This window comes from Cryptomeria japonica, chromosome 3, assembly GCF_030272615.1.
Source record: "Cryptomeria japonica chromosome 3, Sugi_1.0, whole genome shotgun sequence".
NCBI classification, from domain to species: domain Eukaryota; kingdom Viridiplantae; phylum Streptophyta; class Pinopsida; order Cupressales; family Cupressaceae; genus Cryptomeria; species Cryptomeria japonica.
The window spans coordinates 545,898,745-545,921,762 of record NC_081407.1 but is presented as its reverse complement, the minus strand read 5'-3'; the positions used below and the strand labels follow the sequence as shown (position 1 = coordinate 545,921,762).

The 23,018-nt window shown below is 34.4% G+C and overlaps 1 protein-coding gene across 1 annotated transcript in view; it reads right to left on the bottom strand.

Annotated features, from left to right (window-relative positions):
• The window catches only part of LOC131075096 (NAD-dependent protein deacetylase SRT1), a 200,840-nt gene extending 180,964 nt beyond the window's left edge, over positions 1–19,876 (bottom strand). Inside the window, exons 1-4 of the mRNA XM_058011919.2 lie at positions 19,589–19,876; positions 14,064–14,093; positions 13,884–13,976; positions 13,387–13,506 (exon numbers count right to left, since the gene is read on the bottom strand). Coding sequence (XP_057867902.1) covers positions 13,387–13,506; positions 13,884–13,976; positions 14,064–14,093; positions 19,589–19,687 — 342 coding nt within the window. The 5' untranslated portion in view covers positions 19,688–19,876. The remainder of the gene's footprint in view (positions 1–13,386; positions 13,507–13,883; positions 13,977–14,063; positions 14,094–19,588) is intronic.
• Positions 19,877–23,018: the final 3,142 nt, after the last annotated feature.

Below are 23,018 nucleotides of genomic sequence, written 5' to 3'. Positions count from 1 at the left end.
ACATACATACATACATACATACATATATATATATATATATATATATATATATATATACTTCATATTCAAATACTATCAATAATACTTGTACAAGCATATTAGGGTTTGAAGGAAGAGATATGATGGGTCCACCCAAAGCCATTTCTAAACTAAGTCCAAGAGAGGATGTCTACCACAGCCTCTTGCTTGCTTATATAGATTCAATCATTATGGTTAGACAAACCACTTCATATTCATATACTATCAATAATACTTGTACAAACATAAAAGGGTTTGGAGGAAGAGATATGACGGGTCTGCCCAAAGCCATTTCTAAACTAAGTACAAGAGACGATGTCTACCACAGCCCTTTTGCTTGCTTATATATATATATATATATATATATATATATATATATATATATTCAATCATTATGATTTGACAAACCACTTCATATTCATATGCTATTAATAATACTTGTACAAGCATATTAGGGTTTGGAGGAACAGATATGATGGTTCCACCCAAAGCCATTTCTAAACTAAGTCCAAGAGCGGATGTCTACCACAGCCCTCTTGCTTGCTTAGCGGCTTGTACCTGCTTTCCCCATCAATGTCTCATCTCCTGAAAGACAAGTGCCATCTTACAAAGTTGGGCGGAGGTCGTAAGTGAGTTCCTTGGTCTTCTACATAAGTGCCCTCTAATCCTAGGAGTCATCATGGTCAACTCTAGGACGGCCTACTTACTTATCCCTCTTAAACCCCATTTTGCTTATACCCCAGGCCCTTCCTACAAGGTGGGTTTCAAACAATCAGGCATATCTTTCTATCATATACACATTTAATCATTATCTATTGTGCATAGGCAGCATTGGTGTATATATATGACAATCAAAACATTTCTTATATTCTACCACATGAACATACACTTACATATTATTCATTATGTGTAAGCAATATGTAAATATGTATACCACAATCGATTTGGCAGATATGTTATTGGTACCATAGAAATAATGGTCTGATTCTTATTTGAGTGCTTTGATCACATCCTCCTTAATGATTTGGTGCTGTTGTTTGCCTATGATGATTTGATCTGCCCGGAAGCTTTGATCTGCTGGACTGATTTTCTGATGCTGATTCGATGCTGATGACATTTGTGTGATTCGCTGATGAGTGCTTCTACTGAGGGTTCAATCTGCAGATTCTATCTTCATATCTACTCAGAATATATACAAGTCAATGGTAATGATATTTATGTCTTCTGTAGTTTTACATTTAGAAGTTATATCTGCTGTAAATGATATGCTTATGTCTGTTTTTATCCTGTTTCTATTCATTGCCTGAATCCCATTTGCTTTATTGCTATATCTCCATATCTGTTTGTGTATGTATGCTCTGTCCTCGCCTTCAGATCTACTCAGAATCTTATATCTTTTTATATCATTATACCTCCATGAAGTGAGGCAACTCTTTAGAAAAGGACACCCTTTTAGAAAGACACAACTATTGGTTATACCAAACGCTGCCCTTGGAGACATTACTAATTTCTGTCTTAAATAAATCCTAATCCCTGCCCTCTATGAATCTCAATTACTGCCTTAGCACTTCAACATTAACCGCTACTTCTAATAATCACTGCATATCCAAAATTCCTTTGCAATCGCTGCCATGTAATGATGTATTAAATCCCTCCCTTTTTCCTTGGCCATTGCTAGGAAAATAATAAAGGGAATCGACCCTTGGAGTTAATTTATTTTAAATATCAATAGATGAGACATTGCTAGGAAAATAATAATAACTTTTACTTTGAATGCCTAGGTATTGTATATATATATATATATATATATATATATTACTTTTGAGCAAAATGAAGAATGTCAATGTGTTCAGAAGGCATCAAAACCTATAAATCAATATACCAATTGACCAATTTGGAGAAGTCTAGAGGAAAGGCAAAAAACATTGTCCAAGCAGCCTTAATTAATCCCTCCCTTTTTCCTTGGCCATTGCTAGGAAAATAATAAAGGGAGTCAGCCCTTGGATTTAATTTGTTTTAAATATCAATAGGTGAGACATTGCTAGGAAAATAATGATGACTTTTACTTTGAATGCCTAGGCATTGTATATATATTAGTTTTGAGCAAAATGAATAATGTCAATGTGTTCAGAAGGCGTCAAAACCTATAAATCAATATACAATTTGACCAATTTGGAGAAGTCTAGAGGAAAGGCAAAAAACATTGTCTGGGCAGCCTTTATTAATCCCTCCCTTTTTCCTTGGCCATTGCTAGGAAAATAATAAAGGGAGTCAGCCCTTGGATTTAATTTGTTTTAAATATCAATAGGTGAGACGATGCTAATGATGACTTTTACTTTGAATGCCTAGGTATTGTATATATATTAGTTTTGAGCAAAATGAATAATGTCAATGTGTTCAGAAGGCATCAAAACCTATAAATCAATATAAAATTTGACCAATTTGGAGAAGTCTAGAGGAAAGGCAAAAAACATTGTCCAAGCAGCCATATGACTTCCCTATGCAATATTATACCACAAATATTAAAAAATATATATTTTGTGCATTATTTTTTATTTGCTTTTTTTTTAAATTAAATAAGCAAAATGCAAAGTTCTTTTTAAAAAAAGAACTATTAAATGCCTTGTACATTGGGGGGTAACCCATACCCAACAACAACAAAGTCGTAGGGTTGTAGGTGATTGGCTCCCACCCATACACTCCTATAAGGTTTTGGGCTCCCCTATCCACTAGCAAATTCCAAACCAGGTAATAGCTTTAAAATTTCTGATAGAATTATTAAAACCCCTTCACTAGATCGTGCCATCTCCACCCCCTAGCCACTATTATGCCACCACAATTTCCCCCATCCTACCCAACTGCCACCTCATCTCACAATGCCCTTCAAATCCACCCCCCTAATGGCACCACTCAGCCAAGGCCACAACCTCAACTCCACCCAGCTGCCACCTCGCCAATGGCACCACCACTTGAGCACCACCTGCTCACCAACAAAGCAACAAACCCCTCTTCAATGAATTTTAAAATTGATAGAGCAAATAAAGGAGGCCTTTCTTGGCCATGTAGAAGGTTTATTTAAGCAATTTTTTGAAATGAGTCAAAATTTCATGTACTATGTATGCATCAATTCAATTTTTTTTGTTGATCACATCTAGATTTCAAAATAACTTAGCTTCTCAAGGATTTAGTTGTCTTGTTCTCATTTTTTCAATTTCAAACACTTATAACTTTCTCATGCATTCTCCAAACAAGTTGGTCTTTTTGAATATGCAAGATATTTAGTGCACAACAATGTGGTGTCATTTGTTTGATCCAGTTTTTCTTTGAGATTGTACTTTCAACTCTCACTTTATTGAAATTGTAATCAACCTAGAAAACACAAGTGTCGTAAACACACTCAGCCATAAAGTGCCAAAAACTATACTCTCTAAAGGTGTCTTGACTATACAGTTTGGGGGGTTGTTAAAGCAAACACCCTTAACTTATAAAGTGTCATCAAATGTATTTGTCTTGGGAGGCTTACACATGGGTATTTTGTAATCATCGAACTCATATAAAATTCAAATTAATTAGTGGGATACCTATTTAAGTCACTCATGCATATATCAAATCATCTTTCTATCATTACCTTGAAAAAAGGAAACGAGTCCTAACAAGATAGCATCTTGAAGCATTGCCAATGGATTCACCTCTTGCCCCAACTATATGAACTTGTTTTTGAACTAGGTCCTCATTGGCAAAAACATGTATAGGGTAATGAAATGATCGTGCCCTAGGATTGATTGGTCTTATTGTTGGCGATCACACATCATGCTCCTATCACAAATTGAATGCCCTTGCACCCTTTAGACCAAAATTTGGGTGATGCATGGAGATTCAAATGGACCCCATTCCCAAATGATCCTACTATTAAAAGTCTTCTAACCCTCGTAAAGGATCCTCAATATGACAATGTTACAAAAGAGAAGCTTGCTAATTGGATAGGTCTTGAATGTTGTGATGAAAAAAAGTTTTCTCCTACTACTACTACACCACTAGCACCAATGTTTTTGCCAATTGTTCATATTCAAGCATTTGAGGTGAACATCTTATAGACTGAGCAATGTAGTCACATGGCATGCATTGAGATTTCACAAACCCCTACTAATAATACAAAGTTCAAAGATACTTTACCAAAGGCTTCTAGTGGACTCCTTGTCATAGGACATCTTGTGGGATGAGAAATGTAACCACATGGCATGCATTGAGATTCGACATCCATTCACTACTTCTTTGGCACTCATTGTCACTTTCCACTTATTCTTGAGTAATCATCCTCTTCATAAGGATTGGGACTCTTGATTTGATCTTAACCAACATGGGGATTGTTGCATGGGTTGAAGAGAAGTACATCGTGTTTTCTTTCCCCATTCTCCTTTTCGAAATCAAAAGAGCTTCTACACGCACCTATAGGTCTACTATTGCCTAAGGGAAGGAATGTTATTCAATGCACATGGATTCTCATTACCCTTTAATTTCATTCTTCCATCACTAGTGTAAGAGGAGCTTCTACATGCACCTACGGGTCTACTATTGCCTATGGGAAGGAATGTTGTTCAATGTGCATGGATCTATATTACCATTTAATTTAATCTTTCCAGCACTAGTGCAAGAGGCAACATATTTCTAAAGGGGTGGGGATACCTCTCTTGTCCTCTGCCTTTCCTCTCCTTGGGATAGAGTTTTGTCCTACACATTATGGGGTTCTTTCAAATTATACATGGACTCCTAATATCGCTTGTCTTGTCAAAATCCATTTCTTTTTTACCTTAGTTGCACTTAAAGGGGGCTGTTGGTGTAATATTTATATTGGAACTATTATATGCAGTTTACTTAGGTAATTAATTGTATCTAATTGATTGATTTAGGAAATAATGAGCACTTGAATTCACTGCTACTACACATTGAGCCAACCCACTAGTTCACTTGTGATTGATTCAACACCTTAAGTTCACCCAAAGGCCGAAGTTCTTTTCCTATCATTTTACATCCTCATGAATACAAAGATTTGATGCTGTTATTCTCATTTTATTTGCATTGAATTAGTGTCATTTCGCTGCTTTTGTTCCTAGGAAGATTTAATTATATCTAGTTCTTTATTAAATCTAACACATAGGGTGTTTTTATGCCTATGGCTTAGCCAAAGAGATGTTTAAGATGTCATATTGAAGTCAACTTACCGTTCAATCCCTCAAATGGACATGATGATGGGCTTGGATTGTAAAGTGAATAATTAAGTTTGTTAATAAGGCATAACCAACAACTTTGACTTTCTCTGATTGAAAGATAACATTATCTTTGGTTGATACCTGTTATGAAACCCTAAATGATAGCTTGAAAGGATATGCAAATAACAATCTTTGAGTTATAACTTATCCTCTACTAAGACTGAGTGTGGCTATTTGAATGGGTATATATGCATTTGCTTTATGCCTGAGTTGTTTTTGGAGGTCATTTTTCAACTGCCAATGGTAACCATGCAATCAAGGAATAGATAGTTCCTTAGCTTGCAAAGTGGTCCTTGGGTATGACCAATGCACCTCCTATGGGTATAAAATTCAAATCCACATTGCTTTTAATTTGACTTTTAAAAGAACAGCTGCTATTACTTTGTTATTGTGATTTTGGAGGGAGGAGGTTCTGTAAGACAGTGAGAGCAAATTTTCATCTTCATTTATTATTCTCATATAATCCTGTCAGGACATATGTTTCATTTCTTTTATGTTATGTCGAGCAACTTGTTTGTGGGTACGGTACCCTGTCGCTTATTGATTGATAATAAATAGTATATGAAGAACTGGGGCACGACCTTATTGAGTCCCAGTTCAATTATGTCACTGTTTAAGCTTATAAAGCAGTTTAGGGAAATATGTGAGAAGGGATTTTTGCTGTCTTGAACACTTTAAGGGAACAACACGTCAAATGCATTTAGATTTGCTTGATAGGCAAAGGTATTAGCTTGATTGTTGTTTGTAGCTTGACATTGGTCGTAGTTACTCATTGGCTATTAGCTGTCACCTGTTGAAGCTTGTTCCTGAACATTAGCTTGGCTTTTGGCCATTAGCTTGTTTATTGGCAGAAGACTGATGGGTTTCCTGATAAGGCATGGCTATCCATGAATATAGAGAGCTGATTATGTTGTAGTTTCAACTGTCTACAAAATTCAATAGGGTGCAGCCTGTATATATGACGTGTACACAGGGGATTTGACAAAATACACATGCATATGTATGCATATATGGGGCACAACTGTCCATTATACATAAACATTCTTGCAAAAGCAAAGTGGTCTTCTATCTCATTCGTGCTTGGAAAGGTAATAAATCATTCTTTTTAAAGTGTTGTAATGAAAGATAGGAATAGGGTCCATTAATCATATTAACAGTCCTTGGTTAGACCAATGTTATTAAGGGAAAAACCAATTGAAATATTTTTGGCTAATTTAGCTTATCTATTATAGCACACAAGTCCATTACACTTATGATCTACTCTTACTTGGATAGATATCCATTATGATTTTAAACTAGACTACTTTGAATGGGGTAGCCCTGTCAATTATTCTTGATGATATAGACTCTGACTGATAAACATTATGCATATCACTTTACTATACTAAACCCAATTAGCAAGGTTTTTCTTTACCATTGAATTTACCCCTTCAGTTATGAGGCATTATTGTCGGCTGTTTGAATAAATAACTGTGTACCATATTAAATAAGAACCATGTCAGTTTGCTTGTATTATGTAGCTATTAACAAGTACTGATCAAGGACTTTTTTCTTTTTGGATTGACTGATATAGTTACTACTAAACAGATAATATAATTATATGACTGATATTGTCTATCAAATATGAGCTGAGGAATGATTGTATATGCCTCTTGCTACTGTGAACTTGGAATGCTCTCATTGTTGCTTTAAATCTACAACTGCCTTACTGCATGGTTATGATTGAAGGAGTTGTATCTGTAATCATTTCTCCTCTAATGAGACTTAACAGTTTATAAGAATGAAGCCATTACTTCTTTTTCTATGTATTGATCATAAACTATCTCATTAACCTCATGTCATCATATTATTGATAGGATTCTTCTTGGAGTATTATGAGCCAATAGGCTGATGACATATTGTTGTGTACGCAGTATTATAGCATACATATGGGCTTTCCTAAATCTTTGAAAACCATTTCTTCTTATTGGAATTGTTGTGCATTGGTACCTACATAGAAACAAGAATCGTACAGAGTTACCGAGATCTCATGCATAAGATCACAAGTGATTGTATCTTCCAAAATTGCTCAATTAGCTGATGAAGGAGCCTAGTATGCCGAATATAAAAACACTAAAATCTGTGTGTTGTACCCCTTTATTATTTATATGGCATTCTGAGTAACCCATTGGTCAATCCTTAATGCATGCCATATTTTAATATCCCAATGTTGTAAATCCCTCTCTAACAATAAAGGGCTTGAGGTGCAAATGGGTCTGCTGGTGCAATTTCTCTACCCCGTGAAAAAAATAAACATCTTCTTCTTCCTGCTGACTTCTTTAGCAAAACCACAGCAAGCTTTTCACATCCTATCATGGTTGCCAAGAAATTTGTTTTCTCCAGTCTTTAATTTATCTTGCAGTTGTAAAGGACCACCTACTTTTCTTTGACTTTTAGCTTGTACAATTTAATTATTTTTAATGTTCTTGGTATTGCCTCTTTAGGTATTCACTGGCAAGTGAATCTTGTGGGATATATAGGGCAGTGGAGGAGGGCTCAAGTTTCATGTAGGTTTGATGATTGTACTGATGCAAATGCTTTTGATCTCATGTCATTGGCCTCCAGGTTGTCAGCAATTTAATTGGTTTCAGGTACTTGCCTTTTTCTTTTGTGCAATCCCTCATGGTTTGGTATTTATCGCCTTTGAGTGCCTGTCCTATTTTAACATGGATCGTGATATTAATAGATGTCACTAAGTGCTATGGTATTATAATATTAGTTTATTGTGCCATGGGTATCTCATTAACTGTTTTTGGACTTTAGGAAAGCAAAATGATTTACTAGGTGCTAGAAGGAGATGATTGTTAAGACCCTGAGTAGCAATATGTACAAAGACCTTGAGGTAAGGGATGAGAAGCACCTTTGAGTTTCTAGGGCATTTAAAATTTGAAGGTGATATATGGAGAGGGTAATGGCATCACCTGCACCATTACTCTGGCATTCAATGCCCCCGTGTGCATCTAACAGATTAGTCTTGCACTTTTTGATGTGCATCCCTTGACTTTTAAATGTTTCGTTGTCACATGTACATCCAGCTCTTGCAGAAGGGGAGCTCTGCTAACTAGACATTTGTCCTTCCCACACATTCTATCTTTTTTTATCATTGCTTTAGCTGCATCTCAAATGGATGGGTATCCCTTGGATTTGCATCCTTATTGTACATCAAGCTCTTACAGAAGCGAAGCTCTGTAACCGGAGCATTTGACCTTTCTACACATTTTCTATGGAATATCCTCATCAATTCTGCTGAATTTTGAAGAAATATTTGCTTGGGCACCTGGACTTTTTAGCTGTGGCATTTAGCATATTGTGGAGCAAAGATTTTGCAGCTTTGTTTGACATCGTTCATTTTTATAACAATCTTTTGAGAAGCTGTTTTTTGCTCATTCTCCTTCACATGTTTGCTTTTCAGCATGCCCATTATACAAACTGGAAAGTTTTTGAAAAGAGGTTTGTGTAACTCTGCTTGGGCAAGACCTTTCATCTTTGACAGCCATGATAATCACACAGCAAAACCATTAAAATTTTGGGCTTGGAATTGAGAAGATGTTTAAATGTTTCTAAAGGCATTTGTCTTGCCTGAATTGCAAATATTTCAGGATATTTTATTTATTTGGCTTTTTGGCTAAATACGTGAGTTGGAAATGAAGATTTGGGTTATAAAAAGAAATGGAATTTTTGATACTCTTTCAACAAGTTTCTTAATTCGTGCAATTCGATGTGATGTTCAAGCCTAAAAATGATGTCAATGAATGTTTGAGAAAAAATGACGGGAGATTTTGGATAAGCTTTTGGGCATGTTCATATATTTATTAGAGTTCTCTTCTCAGCATGAGCATTTCCTGTTTTGTAGAAAGAGAAATTTAGTTTCCAAGGCATAACGGTTTTTAAACATCAGATGTTAACTTCTATTGTTGTTTGTAAAATGTGAATTGGGCATTGAATATGATTTCAAAAGAAAAGAAAGGATCTATTAAAAGCATGAGACGCCTAGAGTTTGATATCATACTGCCTGCAAATTTTTTAATTCATTACACTGATTCGCTTCTCATTTTAATATGAAGATTTCAGAAGAGCTGTAAGTTGGATTTTCGTTAAGAAGCAGGATAAAGTGATGCCCTGTTTGCATTAGTTGCATGCCAAGAACTTGTAATAAGTTGCATAGATTTGTTGCTTTCTATTTTCAGTTAAGGTTATATTGAATTTGAATAATCAGCTTTAATCCAGATGAAATGGCTTACTATTCTGATTTTTATAAAAAGATACCAACTAAACATTTTTGAAAATCAGATTTGGTTTTCCTTGTATGGACTTGGCAGGGAAGACATTTATAGATTTCATATTTGATTTAAATGGTATTGAAACCCTTATAGACATTTTGTATGTTTGATTAGATTTGTTATGGCACTTTTTCACATAGCAAATGGTGGTTGTATATGCATATACATACAGCTATATGTATAAGTATGTATATGTAATACATATGTATGCATGTGAATATATATGATTATAAACATATATATAAGACCAATTTGAGCATGTGACCCAAGCCCCACAAAAACATGGGATTCAGTTCAAGATTCAAAGTTACTATGTTCCATGGCGTTTTGGGGATGGGGACAAGGGAACGGCAGGGGATGCGTTTCTAGGACGTCCCCTAGAGGGCCATTTTTAGGGGATGGCGAATATATATATATATATATATATATATGAATTTTTCAAATATATTAATATTATAGAGAGAGAGAGAGAGAGAGAGATATTAATAACTGATAACAACAAATCATTATGTAAATAAATCATGAGAGCAATAGTATAATGGCATAATAAATTTCAATTAAGCATTATCCAAAAGTCTCAAACATCAAAAAACCATGATCGAATATCCAAAAGTCTCAAACATCAAAGTACAACCGTCTATGAAACTAGCCCTCATTCGAGCTATCAATATTCCAATACTTAGAACCATCTGAGTCAATATCACCCTTTGGCAAAAGTGGATCATCCAATTGTAGCCCAACTAGTCCCGGTACTCTTCCATTCATAAACTTTTGGCTTACCAAGTACTCTTTGAGTTTGAGTTTGCAAGCCATGAAAGCATATATAATCATGTATATGTATAATATGTTGACATATACATATATATAAATATATATAGATATATGTCGATGCATCAATATATGGATCCACATATATGTCAATGTGCATGTATACATATAATACATACATGCATGCATGCATACACATATTATTGTTATGCATACACATATTATTGTTGAAGTGAGTGTTCCAATGTATCCAAAGGTGGTTCAAAACTGCAATCCTATATATACATATATATTTTATATATGAATATATTTTATATATACATATATATATATACACATATACATATATATATATATATATACATGTGTATATGTATATGTATATATATATATGTATATATATATATATATATATATATGTATATATATATATATATATATATATATATATACTTTAATCCTATATTGCTGACAACTTGATCAAAATTCACAACACAAGATCCAAAATTCAAAAGAAAAGGAAAATCAAATAGGCACGGTGTTGGTGGTCTGCTTGTTTTAAACTTTTGCGCTTATCCGTGATGTTGGCTACCTGTGGGTCCCATAGGCTGTTTGGCCTCGTGAACATTATTAAAAGCCTTCATTCATTCATTTATATATACCTATACATACATGTATACATATGTGTGTAATTATATAACTTTAATCATATATATAAATGGAGACTTTAATCATAGATAGATAGACATATATGCATGCATACATACATACTTAAATCATAGATAGATATACACACATACATACATGTATGTCTGTATGTGAGCTATATATATGATTAAAGTTCACGCACTTAGTTATGGATTTTCATCAATGATTTGATTAGTGCATTACTGGAATGAATAAATAAAGAGTTCAATTCCAGCTTTCTCTTGGTCATAAAGTTATAATGAATTATAGCTCATTGGATGATGACGTAGACAAGGAGGTTGGCAAATGACAAAATTGTGAACTTTTGAATTGAACTGAATTTATTCCATTATAACTCTTAAGCTATGGAATCTGCAGCAAACTTTTAATTCAAATTCGATGATAAAGTTTGGTATGATGAATCATGCTGATCATCATATTATCTGTTCAGAATTTGATATAATTGCATTAAGTGTTTATTGTTGTTTGCAATAAATCAAAAGACCATGCAGGAGCTGCGGAGCACTTGTTTCTTGTTTATTAAATTATTTGAAATGATTATGGAACTAGAGGCAATGCCTTGGAGAATTAACTCATAAATCCATTTGGAACTTTGGACATTGCTAATAAGAGATACCTTTTACACGGATGTCTTAAGCTTGTTGTTAACATCCTTGGTTTGTAAGTCAATTTTATTTATTCTAAAGTGACTCAATATTTATTAATTGGCCTAAAATCATTTAACTTATCAATATGATTAATAAATTTATTTGGAACTTTGGACATTGCTAATAAGAGATACCTTTTACACGGATGTCTTAAGCTTGTTGTTAACATCCTTGGTTTGTAAGTCAATTCTATTTATTCTAAAGTGACTCAATATTTATTAATTGGCCTAAAATCATTTAATTTATCAATATGATTAATAAATTTCAAAGCCCATTTAACTGGTTTAAACCTAGTCATTTGAGTTTTTATTGACTCTTATATCCTAGACTCCTAAGTATGAAGTACTTAATTTATAACCTTTAAAGGTTGTGACCAACGTTCAGCAAACTTAAAAAAAGATAAAAAGACTTCTGAAGCTCATATTAAATCAAAGGAAATCCACAAAGTAAAACATTTCTTATGTCATCTTCGGATTTTTATGCACCATACATCATTTTTTCAGAAGTGAGGAATTGTTTCAAATATCATTACAACAGCTTGCTTGAATGACCATTGCTTGTTGAGTATGTTTTAGAGTATATTTCCCTGCATTTATTGTGTTGAATGCATTCTTTGCTATGTCCCTTCTATAACAAGTTGAATTTTGCTAAAAATCAATGTAATGACAGACTTGAGGCATCCCTTTTTGAAGCTTGTGATTCATTCTCCATGCTTTCTTATGTACTCTTTACTTTGAAATTTGAAAGGCTGTATATTTTGAATTACATAATATATCTTATGACTTTGGTGTCTTGCCTTGATCTTCACTGATTCTATGCTTTATTGAGGGGTCCTCCCGTCTTAGCATTAATTTTAGTTCACTTGGCTCAGACTATCTAGGATTTAAACGCTTTATACTCTCCTCTCATATTGTGTCTATTTCGCTATTTCTTAATATTTAATGCATGCTTTTTAAAACCTCTTTTAGCTCCTACATGACTGGTAACTGGTTCTATGTCTGAGTCCCATCGACGAATTTGGCCATTCCTGGACATTATTACACTTCCTTTCTTCATTTCTTCTTTCTCATATGATCAAACCTATTGTCTAAAAATTCTATAACAATAGCCAAAATACAATAATAAGGAAAAAAACCTTGCAGCAGAAAAGATGTAATTTGCCACTTTAAAAACTGGAGTAACCGTGCAATATGGATGGCAGCACATACCATGAGTCCTATTCAACTTGTAGGACTGCATTAAATCTTCTACATTGAAAAATAAAAACCAAATCCTTCACATATCCAACCAAATTTCAGGAAGATGCTACAAGGTTAGAAGATTTGAAGGATTTTTAGCATTCTCAAGGCACCACATGTAGGCATAAGAGAAGTGAGAACAAACAAGTGATATTATATTGAAGCTAGAGGCAAAAGACCAGTGACAGAAACTCATAACTATTTATGGCATAAGAGATTCAAAATGTAGCTGTCAGAACAATTATGTAGACCTACACATGAGACAGCTACTCTTCAACAATATCCATAAATCTGTAATATATGATAGCTTGCTGAAAAAGAAAAAGTTACATCAAAAAAGTATCTCACAACTCTTATATATTGTGGAAACTATTGCACAAAAATAATAATTGCATATAAATTAATATTCTTATTTGCATACCTGACTAATGACAAATTTCAATATTCCAGCCTTCTCTAGTTCTGCCAGTGCCATATGTGTAAGACCTGGCATTGCTCGATGAAATGGCATGTCCGCTTTTGGCAGTGGTTTCCCTTGACGCTGCACATAAGTATTCAATGCAATTACTATGCTGTATATATATAAACTATAAAGCACTGGATGGCGATTTAGCTACTGCACCATCATCACATATATTTACATATTTTATGCTGTTTATTGTCAACAATAACATGAAGTTGCAAAGAATTTACAAATGATATTTCATTTGGAATTTCAAAAAATATGTATATAATTTTTACTATGTTTTTACATGATGTTAACTGACCCAAAAGAAGACATGTCTATGCCCTGCATTCCAGTTTTTCAAATGCATTTATATCCACCATGGTATCGAAATTCATGAATTGACCTATGGAAGAAAGCATCAATTATTCTTCTTAAAACTCCAATTCGGAATCAGAGACCAGATCTCACACCTGAAGAGTCCAAATACCCGTTGGTCCACGAAAGTCAGGAATACCACATGATGTAGAGATGCCAGCACCAGTGAAAGCAACTAGGTGTTTGCTCTGTACACATAGTCAAGCAAATTCAATGATCACATAATTGTTAAAGCATCACAGTATTTGAAACTACATCCAGGTTAAGAATAGAACCTCTTCGATGAGTTTTGCCAGCTCCTCTATCTTCAGTTGCGAGCACAAATTGACATCACAAGAAACATCCACACAATAGAAGGGTCAAAACATACAATCATGCTTAGCATAAGAAGTTGTTACATAAAAGAATAGATGCATTTGAACACAAACAAACCTCTACTTTAGCTGTAAATTTCAAGGAAACTATCAATGTACTAATAATAAAATGGGAAAACAGCAAAAACGGTCAATGAAAGCAACCACAACAGAAACAAAAATAGACAAGAAGCATAGAAATCTAAAAGTCGTACATTTCAACATGAAGGGAGAGAACAGCGCAAAACCTTTGAAAATTTAAATCTAGAGCATTGAGCAAATGATATTTGTGGCTTATCAACTACTTGAGGCTTAAGAGATTCCTTCATATGAGTTCATACTTCATAAAAATATTATTTTGATGCCATACCTACTTTAATGAACTAACCAGTTTTGATAAAAATAATAATAGAACAGACTTCTTCTACACCTAATGTAGTCCTCAAAATGGCTTAAAATGAATGTGCCAGAAGCACTGCTGCAAATTGTGTGAGAAACATACACAAATGCCATTCTGTGTATGTTACTTGCCCAGATAACCCAAAGTTATGTGAAATATATTTCATCACGGTCCACTTTCTTCCATTTCTTTTTGCAATTCCAATTGAACCCTTCAGAAAATCAGTTATCTTGATTAGATAAAATTACAAAAGATTCAAATCAACCTCACTGGTTGGAAACTGCTGTCTGTTATTCCTGAATACGCATGAATATTCACACAATTAAAACATTCCAGAAACAGAATAGCTTCTCCATCGTGTAAGATTCAAAATCGTTCATGCATACATTCCATAGGACAAATCTAGGAGTTGGATGGCCTACAAGAAAATGACATTTTTAAAACTAGATAACCTGAAATGAGGAAATAACACAATTTTGAATTTTGAATTTTCTGAAGCATTTCAGAAACAGCACTTTCAGGAATTTTGAAAATGGGGGCAAATCGTAAGTATGTAATATGTATGTGTCCTTTGAATGTGTAAGTGCATACAGGTATATATGACAATATTTTTATATATGCATGCGCATTTTAAGATTCATATATATGCCTGTGTTGTCTCTGAAGTCTATCATTCACCTGCTATTCAGGTTGACAAAGACATGGTCATTAATTCTTTGATGAATAAGCCTGTTGTGGGTCAATAAAAATTGGCATTATTGTTATAGACCCAGCACCAGAGGCTCAGACAGAGGTACCACAAAGTTATCAACCTATCAAATTCTGACATAAGCCATTTGTCAATCCACAACCAGATTTGCAGCCACCAAAATCATACCAAGAGAATCCTCAGCCACAATTAAATTCTGAACCATTTGTGCCTACTAGCACAGATTTCATTGATAAGTGTGTACATGTTGAGCAGGGGTTGCCATAACTGATAACATCAATAAGCCATTTGTCAATCCACAACCAGATTTGCAGCCACCAAAATCATACCAAGAGAATCCTCAGCCACAATTAAATTCTGAACCATTTGTGCCTACTAGCACAGATTTCATTGATAAGTGTGTACATGTTGAGCAGGGTACTCAGTCTCAGATAAGTGTAATAGCTGTAGGTAGAATTCATGTTTACGTTATCATTTCACTGGGGTTGCCATAACTGATAACATCAATGATTATTTCTCATAGTGAGATGCCACCTTTTCATTAGTTTATTATTTTATTGCAGTAGCTATCAAGAGGGATCAAACTTAATTTTTTATAGCAGGTACATTAATCTGAAACAGATATCCATCATTAGATATTGAAACCACCTCTTTTTAGATTATGTCTTCCGCACATAGAAACCCATTATTACATATTGTAGCACCTCTTTTTACATGTGCACTCTCACCAATGGGTCATTATCGCTAAGCCTGCTGGGTCAACAGTTCATCACTCCTGTCTCCGATTTCCTCCCATTCGCACTCCTCTCCCTCCTCCCACATTTTCTACGGATTTAAAGTTCTCCCCACTGTATGAGAATTTTACTATGTGCACAGTTAGTTTTGAAGTGAACCCAGAACTTATTCAAGACATCAAAGACCAAAAAAAGCTGACAAAAACTGCCAGCATATATACTAGTGTCGCAGAGAGAGTTAAGAAGCAAAACAAATACAAGAGGATCTAGGGCAACGGACAAAGTATCAAATTATATTTGATGTTATAGCCCTTGGAATAACTAGAAAAATGATTAATAGAAAATTTGGAGGCACCCTATCCTATTCCTGACCAGATGTTTTGAACAGTGAAGAAAATGCAATACAGAAAAATTGACCTCTTACTATTCTTGTAGTTTCATTTCTCAGCTCAGGTTAGATGCCAATAAGCATGCACTTGTTACTTCAAAAGTGAGCCTATAACAGAGTTAATATTTTTAAGCTAAGTACAGGAGAATAATATTTTTAAAGAAAGCCACAAAGAGCGAGGAAACATACCATCAAGTTGATGCCCAAATGTTACACAAACAAGACTTGTAAGAGACTAGAACTGGAAAATATCTACAATGGCAAGGGCACCTGAAACATGATTGAGGTTGTTTAAAGGGTCATCTTTTACTATTTAGGGGCCCATATGAAACAATATCCATGTAATGAATAGAATGGTCCAGTAATCATCTATATTGGAATAAATGGATTCACTACAAATTAAAGACTGACTCTTTAGTACGTCTTGTGTTGTTTTTTCACTTGTCTTTAGAGTTGCTTCTTTTCTTTATGCTATAAGATTGGATTTAAATCTCATCTTTTTATATTTCAATTTAAAATATCAATGTTGATCAATGAATGGACACAATCAAGCTGATGAATCCCACTGACAAATGTTCTACAAAGAAGATTTGGGAAAACTAAAACGGAAATTCTCTACGAGGCCAAGGCATACAAAACATGATTATATATTACCTTTATGTAATTAAGCCCCAAACAAATTCCCAGTATATATGTGAGTGCATTTATAGGGTCATCTTTCATGAAGCTCTCTATTCATGTAATGAATAGAATGGTCCAGTCATTTTTCATACAGGAATAAACGGATTTACTGCTAATCAAAGATTTGATTATTTTTAAAATAAATATGTATTGTTCTATTTTCTCTATGCAACAAGATAGGATTTAAATACTCATAATTTTTATGTTTTGGTTTGAAAAATCACTGTTAGTGACCAATGAGTAGATATCTAATCTACGTAACAACAGTTATTGGATGACAGGTTTGTGAAACTCTAAATCAAGCACAGTTAGGTTTCATAATTAGCTGAAAATTTTAGAAGATGCTCAAGCAAATATATACAACCTTAATATATGCTTCAACTGAAAAAAATAACACAAAACAAAACTGAAGAAAACAAAACAATAATGTGATTACAAAGGAAATTGTCTTTCTCCACTTGCCTACAGCTCTGGGTTTCTTTATATGTAAAAAGAGATATTCCATTGGAAAGAATCCAATATAGATGATACAGTTTATTAATTTGCATAACTTGATTGTCACAAACTCAAGGTCTAAAGGTCAGACTGCACATCTGTACACCAAGTTGTAATTTGAGAATCAACATCTACTATCAGACGTAGGTAATATTATGTGGCTGTAAGCTTAATAGCTACCATGAAGATGTTTTACTTAAAACAGAATCAACAAAAAAAATGTTCAAAGTAAAATTTCCAACATTAATGATTTCTATGATGAAACTTGTTGAAGCTTTATTCACACAAAAATTAACAGCATTTCAGTTTTTAGAAATTAAGAATAATCTTAAGAGGCTACTGAAATCTTATACAATGCATATGCAGCTCATGTCTAACATAGAAGATGATTTAAGCTCAAATCAATAAATATTGAAAGTGAGAGAAAATCTATTGTCCTGCCAACAAGCCATCTAAATAAAAACAGAAGAAACCTAGAATTGAGAACTTCACTGCTTGTCCTACATGATCTTTAATTTTCATGTATCATTTCACTTGGGAAAAACATGTTCAAAACGCAGCAATGAATATGCCAATCCTAGAAAATAGTGTTTCCATTTCATGGTTAGCATTCCTAGGTGTCAAAGACTTTTTTACATGACCATGTGCTCTGTAAATATTTGCATTTGGATAAGGGCACTCTAATAATACTCAGTCAATGTATTAGCTTTTCAGTCCAAAGATCTATTTTGAAAACCAACTCTTGTGTCCCTGAATCTAGAACTTCTACCAGATTAAAAACTTTTTTGACCCATGTGGAGTGTTCTTCTAAGACTGATGGAAAGCACTGGAGACCAATTGCAGCCATGTCTCGGAAAAAATTATGCATCTTATCATTCACAATGATTGAATTTTCACCAAGAAAATTTTAAAAATCACATGTTATCATCTATAGTATTTAGTTAGAATGCATGCAGGCGTCTATACAAAAGAATTTGTACTGACTAACCAAAACTTGAAACTTTACATTGGCAAAAGGTTTGCTCTTTACTTTTAGGGAAGGCGGGGCAAATCCTCTTGGCGGATACACGAAAGTGAGACTGTTGGGCTTTGACTATTTGCAGAATTAAGGTGTTCCCCCAGCGATTAGGTCTAATCACCAAGCTACTTGAATCATCTGGTCTCCAACGACAGTAACCGTTCTGCTGGGGAATTTATCTGTAGCCGACCTTTGAAGTTGGTAACCTAATGACTGTGGGTTAGTGAATAACACCTGAGCTCACCAGCTTAAAGGTCTTCTATTTATTTATTAATAAATCTTTGTTCTAACATCTAGTAAAGCTTTGAACTGAATTTTGCATACCTAATACACACTTAAAGTCCAATTAGAACAATCAACATTAATGGTATCCACCATTTGTCATGATTAAGGACCTGGTTGCAAAAATTTCTTGGTCTTAGAAGAAACATGACAGCCTCCATTAAAAAACATAACGAACGAGGAAAACATTGTAGTCAGATATTACTAATGTCCAACAAACGACAAAAGGAGGTCAATGGGACTGCAAAGCATACCAAGAGTAACAACTGGTAGGAAGAAAAGAGGGCCAATTCAACTTTTCAAAAAGAAAATAAGAAAGAATGAGGGTTTTCCTCGTCTTGTTGCTTTACCAATGTTTCTATCAATCTTCCCAGCATGGCATGCATACTGTCCACCAGGCACAGCACAGGCCACGAAGATCTAGTGAGAAGTATGCTAAGTGAATTAAACATGGGTTGAAGCACACCATGTATTGCAAAAGACCGTGTCGTTGAAAGTGTTCATCCAAGGTGAGGAACCAGTTCAAAAAGTCCCCATCTTGAATGATTAAAATGCGTAGCCTTTACATTCCCATTGCTCTCTATTTGCATTTAATGGGAAACCAGCCAAAATAGAGAAGTGCATAGTGGCCTCGTAGAATTCGAGAAATAGAACAAAAGCAGAACTGATGGGGCGCAGATATAATAAACGTTCACAGCACTGAAAAGAAGATGAGACGGTTATAAAACATGCAGGCATACCTTGGCCTGGAGAGTGTGAGGAGGATCAAACAGCTCTGACATTCCCACATTACCAATATCCTCCCTGTATGACAGCTTCTCTGCATATCCCAAAGACATGATGAATGCCTCGGCTCGGCTGCCAGACAACTTTCATACAACCGATCTTTTCTCCGTCTCTACGTCTATATAAGCTACGACTGTGAGTTTTGATTGTATTATATATATATCACCTGATGGTGCCATGAAAAGGGTTGAATTCTTCATTTGATGACATTTCTTGTGTCCTCTAGGTTGATTGTAGTCAACAAATTGCTATACTACATTAAGTTGGATCCGCCTTAAAAAAGTTACTAGATCAGTTTAAGTTGATGCTTATAAATAATAATGTCATCTTTGAATTTAATTCAGAAATTAGAAAATATATATCCGTACAACTCCTACATTATTCACTAATTATGAATGATTTTTTTGTTAAATATTGTAAAGAAAAAAATGCATATCTAGCACTTCTCTTTCTCGTATAAATTTATCTTAATTTTTTATTTGTTTTAAATACAATGATTAATGTATAATTGGTATGTTCATATGTAAAATTTGGTAATTGATTTTATCTTATTTTCACACATTTTTAGGAATCAATTTTAATATATAGTTTATTCATTCCTTTACTTTGTTGAATATTTGGTTGTGGAAATAGATCTTATTTAGATGTATGACATAAGTGTGAGAATGTTGATAATCTTCAAAGAGTAAGAAGGGCACATTTCAAGTTAAAAATGCATGTTGCCCTTTGGTGGAAGGAAGTAAATATGAAAGGCCTCAAAGTGGTTATGGAAGAATAACCCATTATATGACAACCAAACTAAATGAGAAATTTCCACCAATAGATTATCAATAGAACTACTAAACAAGCATTTGAACTTGAAGTGAAGGTAACTCAATGTAATATAAAAAGAGTTCAACAAAATTGTCATCGAATCAAGCCACCATAAGATGGATCAAGGGAATGTGGTAAGGTGTGTGAATGAGTTGAGACTCAACACACTAAATGAGTTGAGACTCAACAGACAAAATGAGTTGAGTATATAGAAGATTACTATTATTGTCTTGTTATCCTTTGGTGAAGGGAAGTACATAATGAAAGAGTCTTAAGTGGTCATGAAAGGATTGCCTATTAGAATCAAATGACAACCCAAGGGATAAATTCCCACCAAGAGATTATAAATTTGAATTAATGAAGAGGCACTCAATTTGAAGCAAATGGAGCTCAATATTAAAGACTGTAAAAAGGAGGTCTACAAATTTTTCATGGATCAAGGCTCAAAATCAAAAAAGAATTGAGCATGTTGAAGATTGATATTATAGAGGAAACTTATCATTTACACTAAAATCCAATAAGAAGTTGTCTAAGAGACGTCAAAACAAAGGTGTGGGAGAATTTTCTAGAGGAAGAAGCCAAGGAAACAATAATAGAGGAAAGAACAAAAAAGAGGAAGCTATCAATTCCTAAAACTAGAGTTATCAGCAAAGAGGAGCAATGTAATCTAGAGGTGGATGTAGACATGGTATTAGAGGATTTTTTGGAGTTTTCTTTCAATGTGTCTAAGGTCATAGAACATGGAGAGAATGAGATTGGTGTTCATCCCATTGAAGTCAATGAAAAGAAAATTATTTCACTTGTTCAAGAATGAGAGGAAGGGGAAGCACTCATTGTGAAGAGTATTTTGCTAAATTTCTAGTTAGAACAATGAGACAAAAAATTGGGTTCAAAGAAGTTAGCACACCCAAACCCATATCAAGTTTCCTAGTTGTAAAAGGATTGTGTGATAGTGAAATAACAATGCCTTCTGAGTTTCAATATTAGCTCCTAGAATGACAAAATCTAGTTTGATGTCATGCCTCTAGGGTCATTTTTACCTGGGAGGTCATGTTAGTTTGATCAATAAGTTGTACACAATGGTAGGACTAACATCTGCATACTTATGAAGAATGGCAAGAAGTATCACTCAATTCCACATAAGAATGTAATGGGGAGTGTTATCTATAATCAAGAGTGTTGTTGAACAATAAAAAAAATTAGTGGATTGTATGTACATAATGTTAGAATTAGATATCACTGAGAGGGGGGGTGAAACGGTGATCTACTGGAAGTTAAAACCACAAACTTATTCTTTATCCACCGGTAAGCAATGTATAGCAGAAAAGAACATAAACATGCAACTAAGAATTCACAAATCCACAACACCGAAATTTTTGCGTGGAAACCCGGAAAGGGAAAAACCACGGTGGGGTTGTAACACACAATATTCATATACTATGGCCAGGAGTACATAGATGGGGAATGCACTTGCATTCAGGCTCACTACTCAAATAAAGTTGCCCAGAAGGATAAAACCTTCAAGGAAGTCTCACTGACTTACAATTTGTTTACAATGAGTAAGTACAATGAAATTAACTCTTAATCAGCATTTGACTATGCAAAAATGAGTTTCAGTTAGGCTTTGAATCTCTGACTATCTCTGCCCTGTTGAATACTCTGTTTTTTGTCTCAGTCAGCTATCGGTTGGTCTGAAAGCAAAATGCGCACGTGAAATTGCACTCAATCGCACCAAAATAGATCACCACATCTCTAACATATTGAAAATCAATCGCCAAATCGATCTTATATATCTGATCTTGCCACAAAAGCAATCTCCTTCAAGTCGGCTTCAATAAGTGTAACGTGTAGATCAAGTCGGCTTCAATCTCAAACAAAACATAGCACTAGACAAAATAATATGATCACACGCTTCCTAAAGGTCTTTCCAATCACCGAGATCACAAAAATAATCACCAAAAACACTGTAATCACCATAGATCATTCTGGATCAAAACATTACTGAAATACCATTTTTTACCTGTTAACTGCCTTCCAGTTACCTCCATCTTCCGGATAAGCTGATTCATGACTGTCGGATCGAACCATCAAGAAGAGTTTCCATCAATGACAACCCTGAACAAACAATCAACCATCGAAAGTCACCGGAAATCACCAGATGAGTGTCAATTGCCAACAATCTCCCCCTTTGGCATTGATGGCAACACCTGTGAAAAATGGCTAAGTGTTGAAACTTGTACACCGGATGAAAGAATAAAAGAATTCTTAAAGAAAAAGGAATTATAAGGCTCCCCCTTAGATCAATAATCCATGAATCTACATTACACCAGACTATACACTCCATACATATAATTAGTCTATACATTTTTCACCTCGTCTCTCCTCCTTTGACAGCAATGCCAAAGTCAGGGCGTGCATCAAAATTGCTTGTACATATATACACATTTATCGGAGGATTAAATCTATACATGTTTCAGTATATTTGCATATGGCATCTTGAGGAACCCAAGATATGTGTTCCAACCTGCTCACAACTTCTCCAAAATTGAAACAAAACCATTCAAAACATAA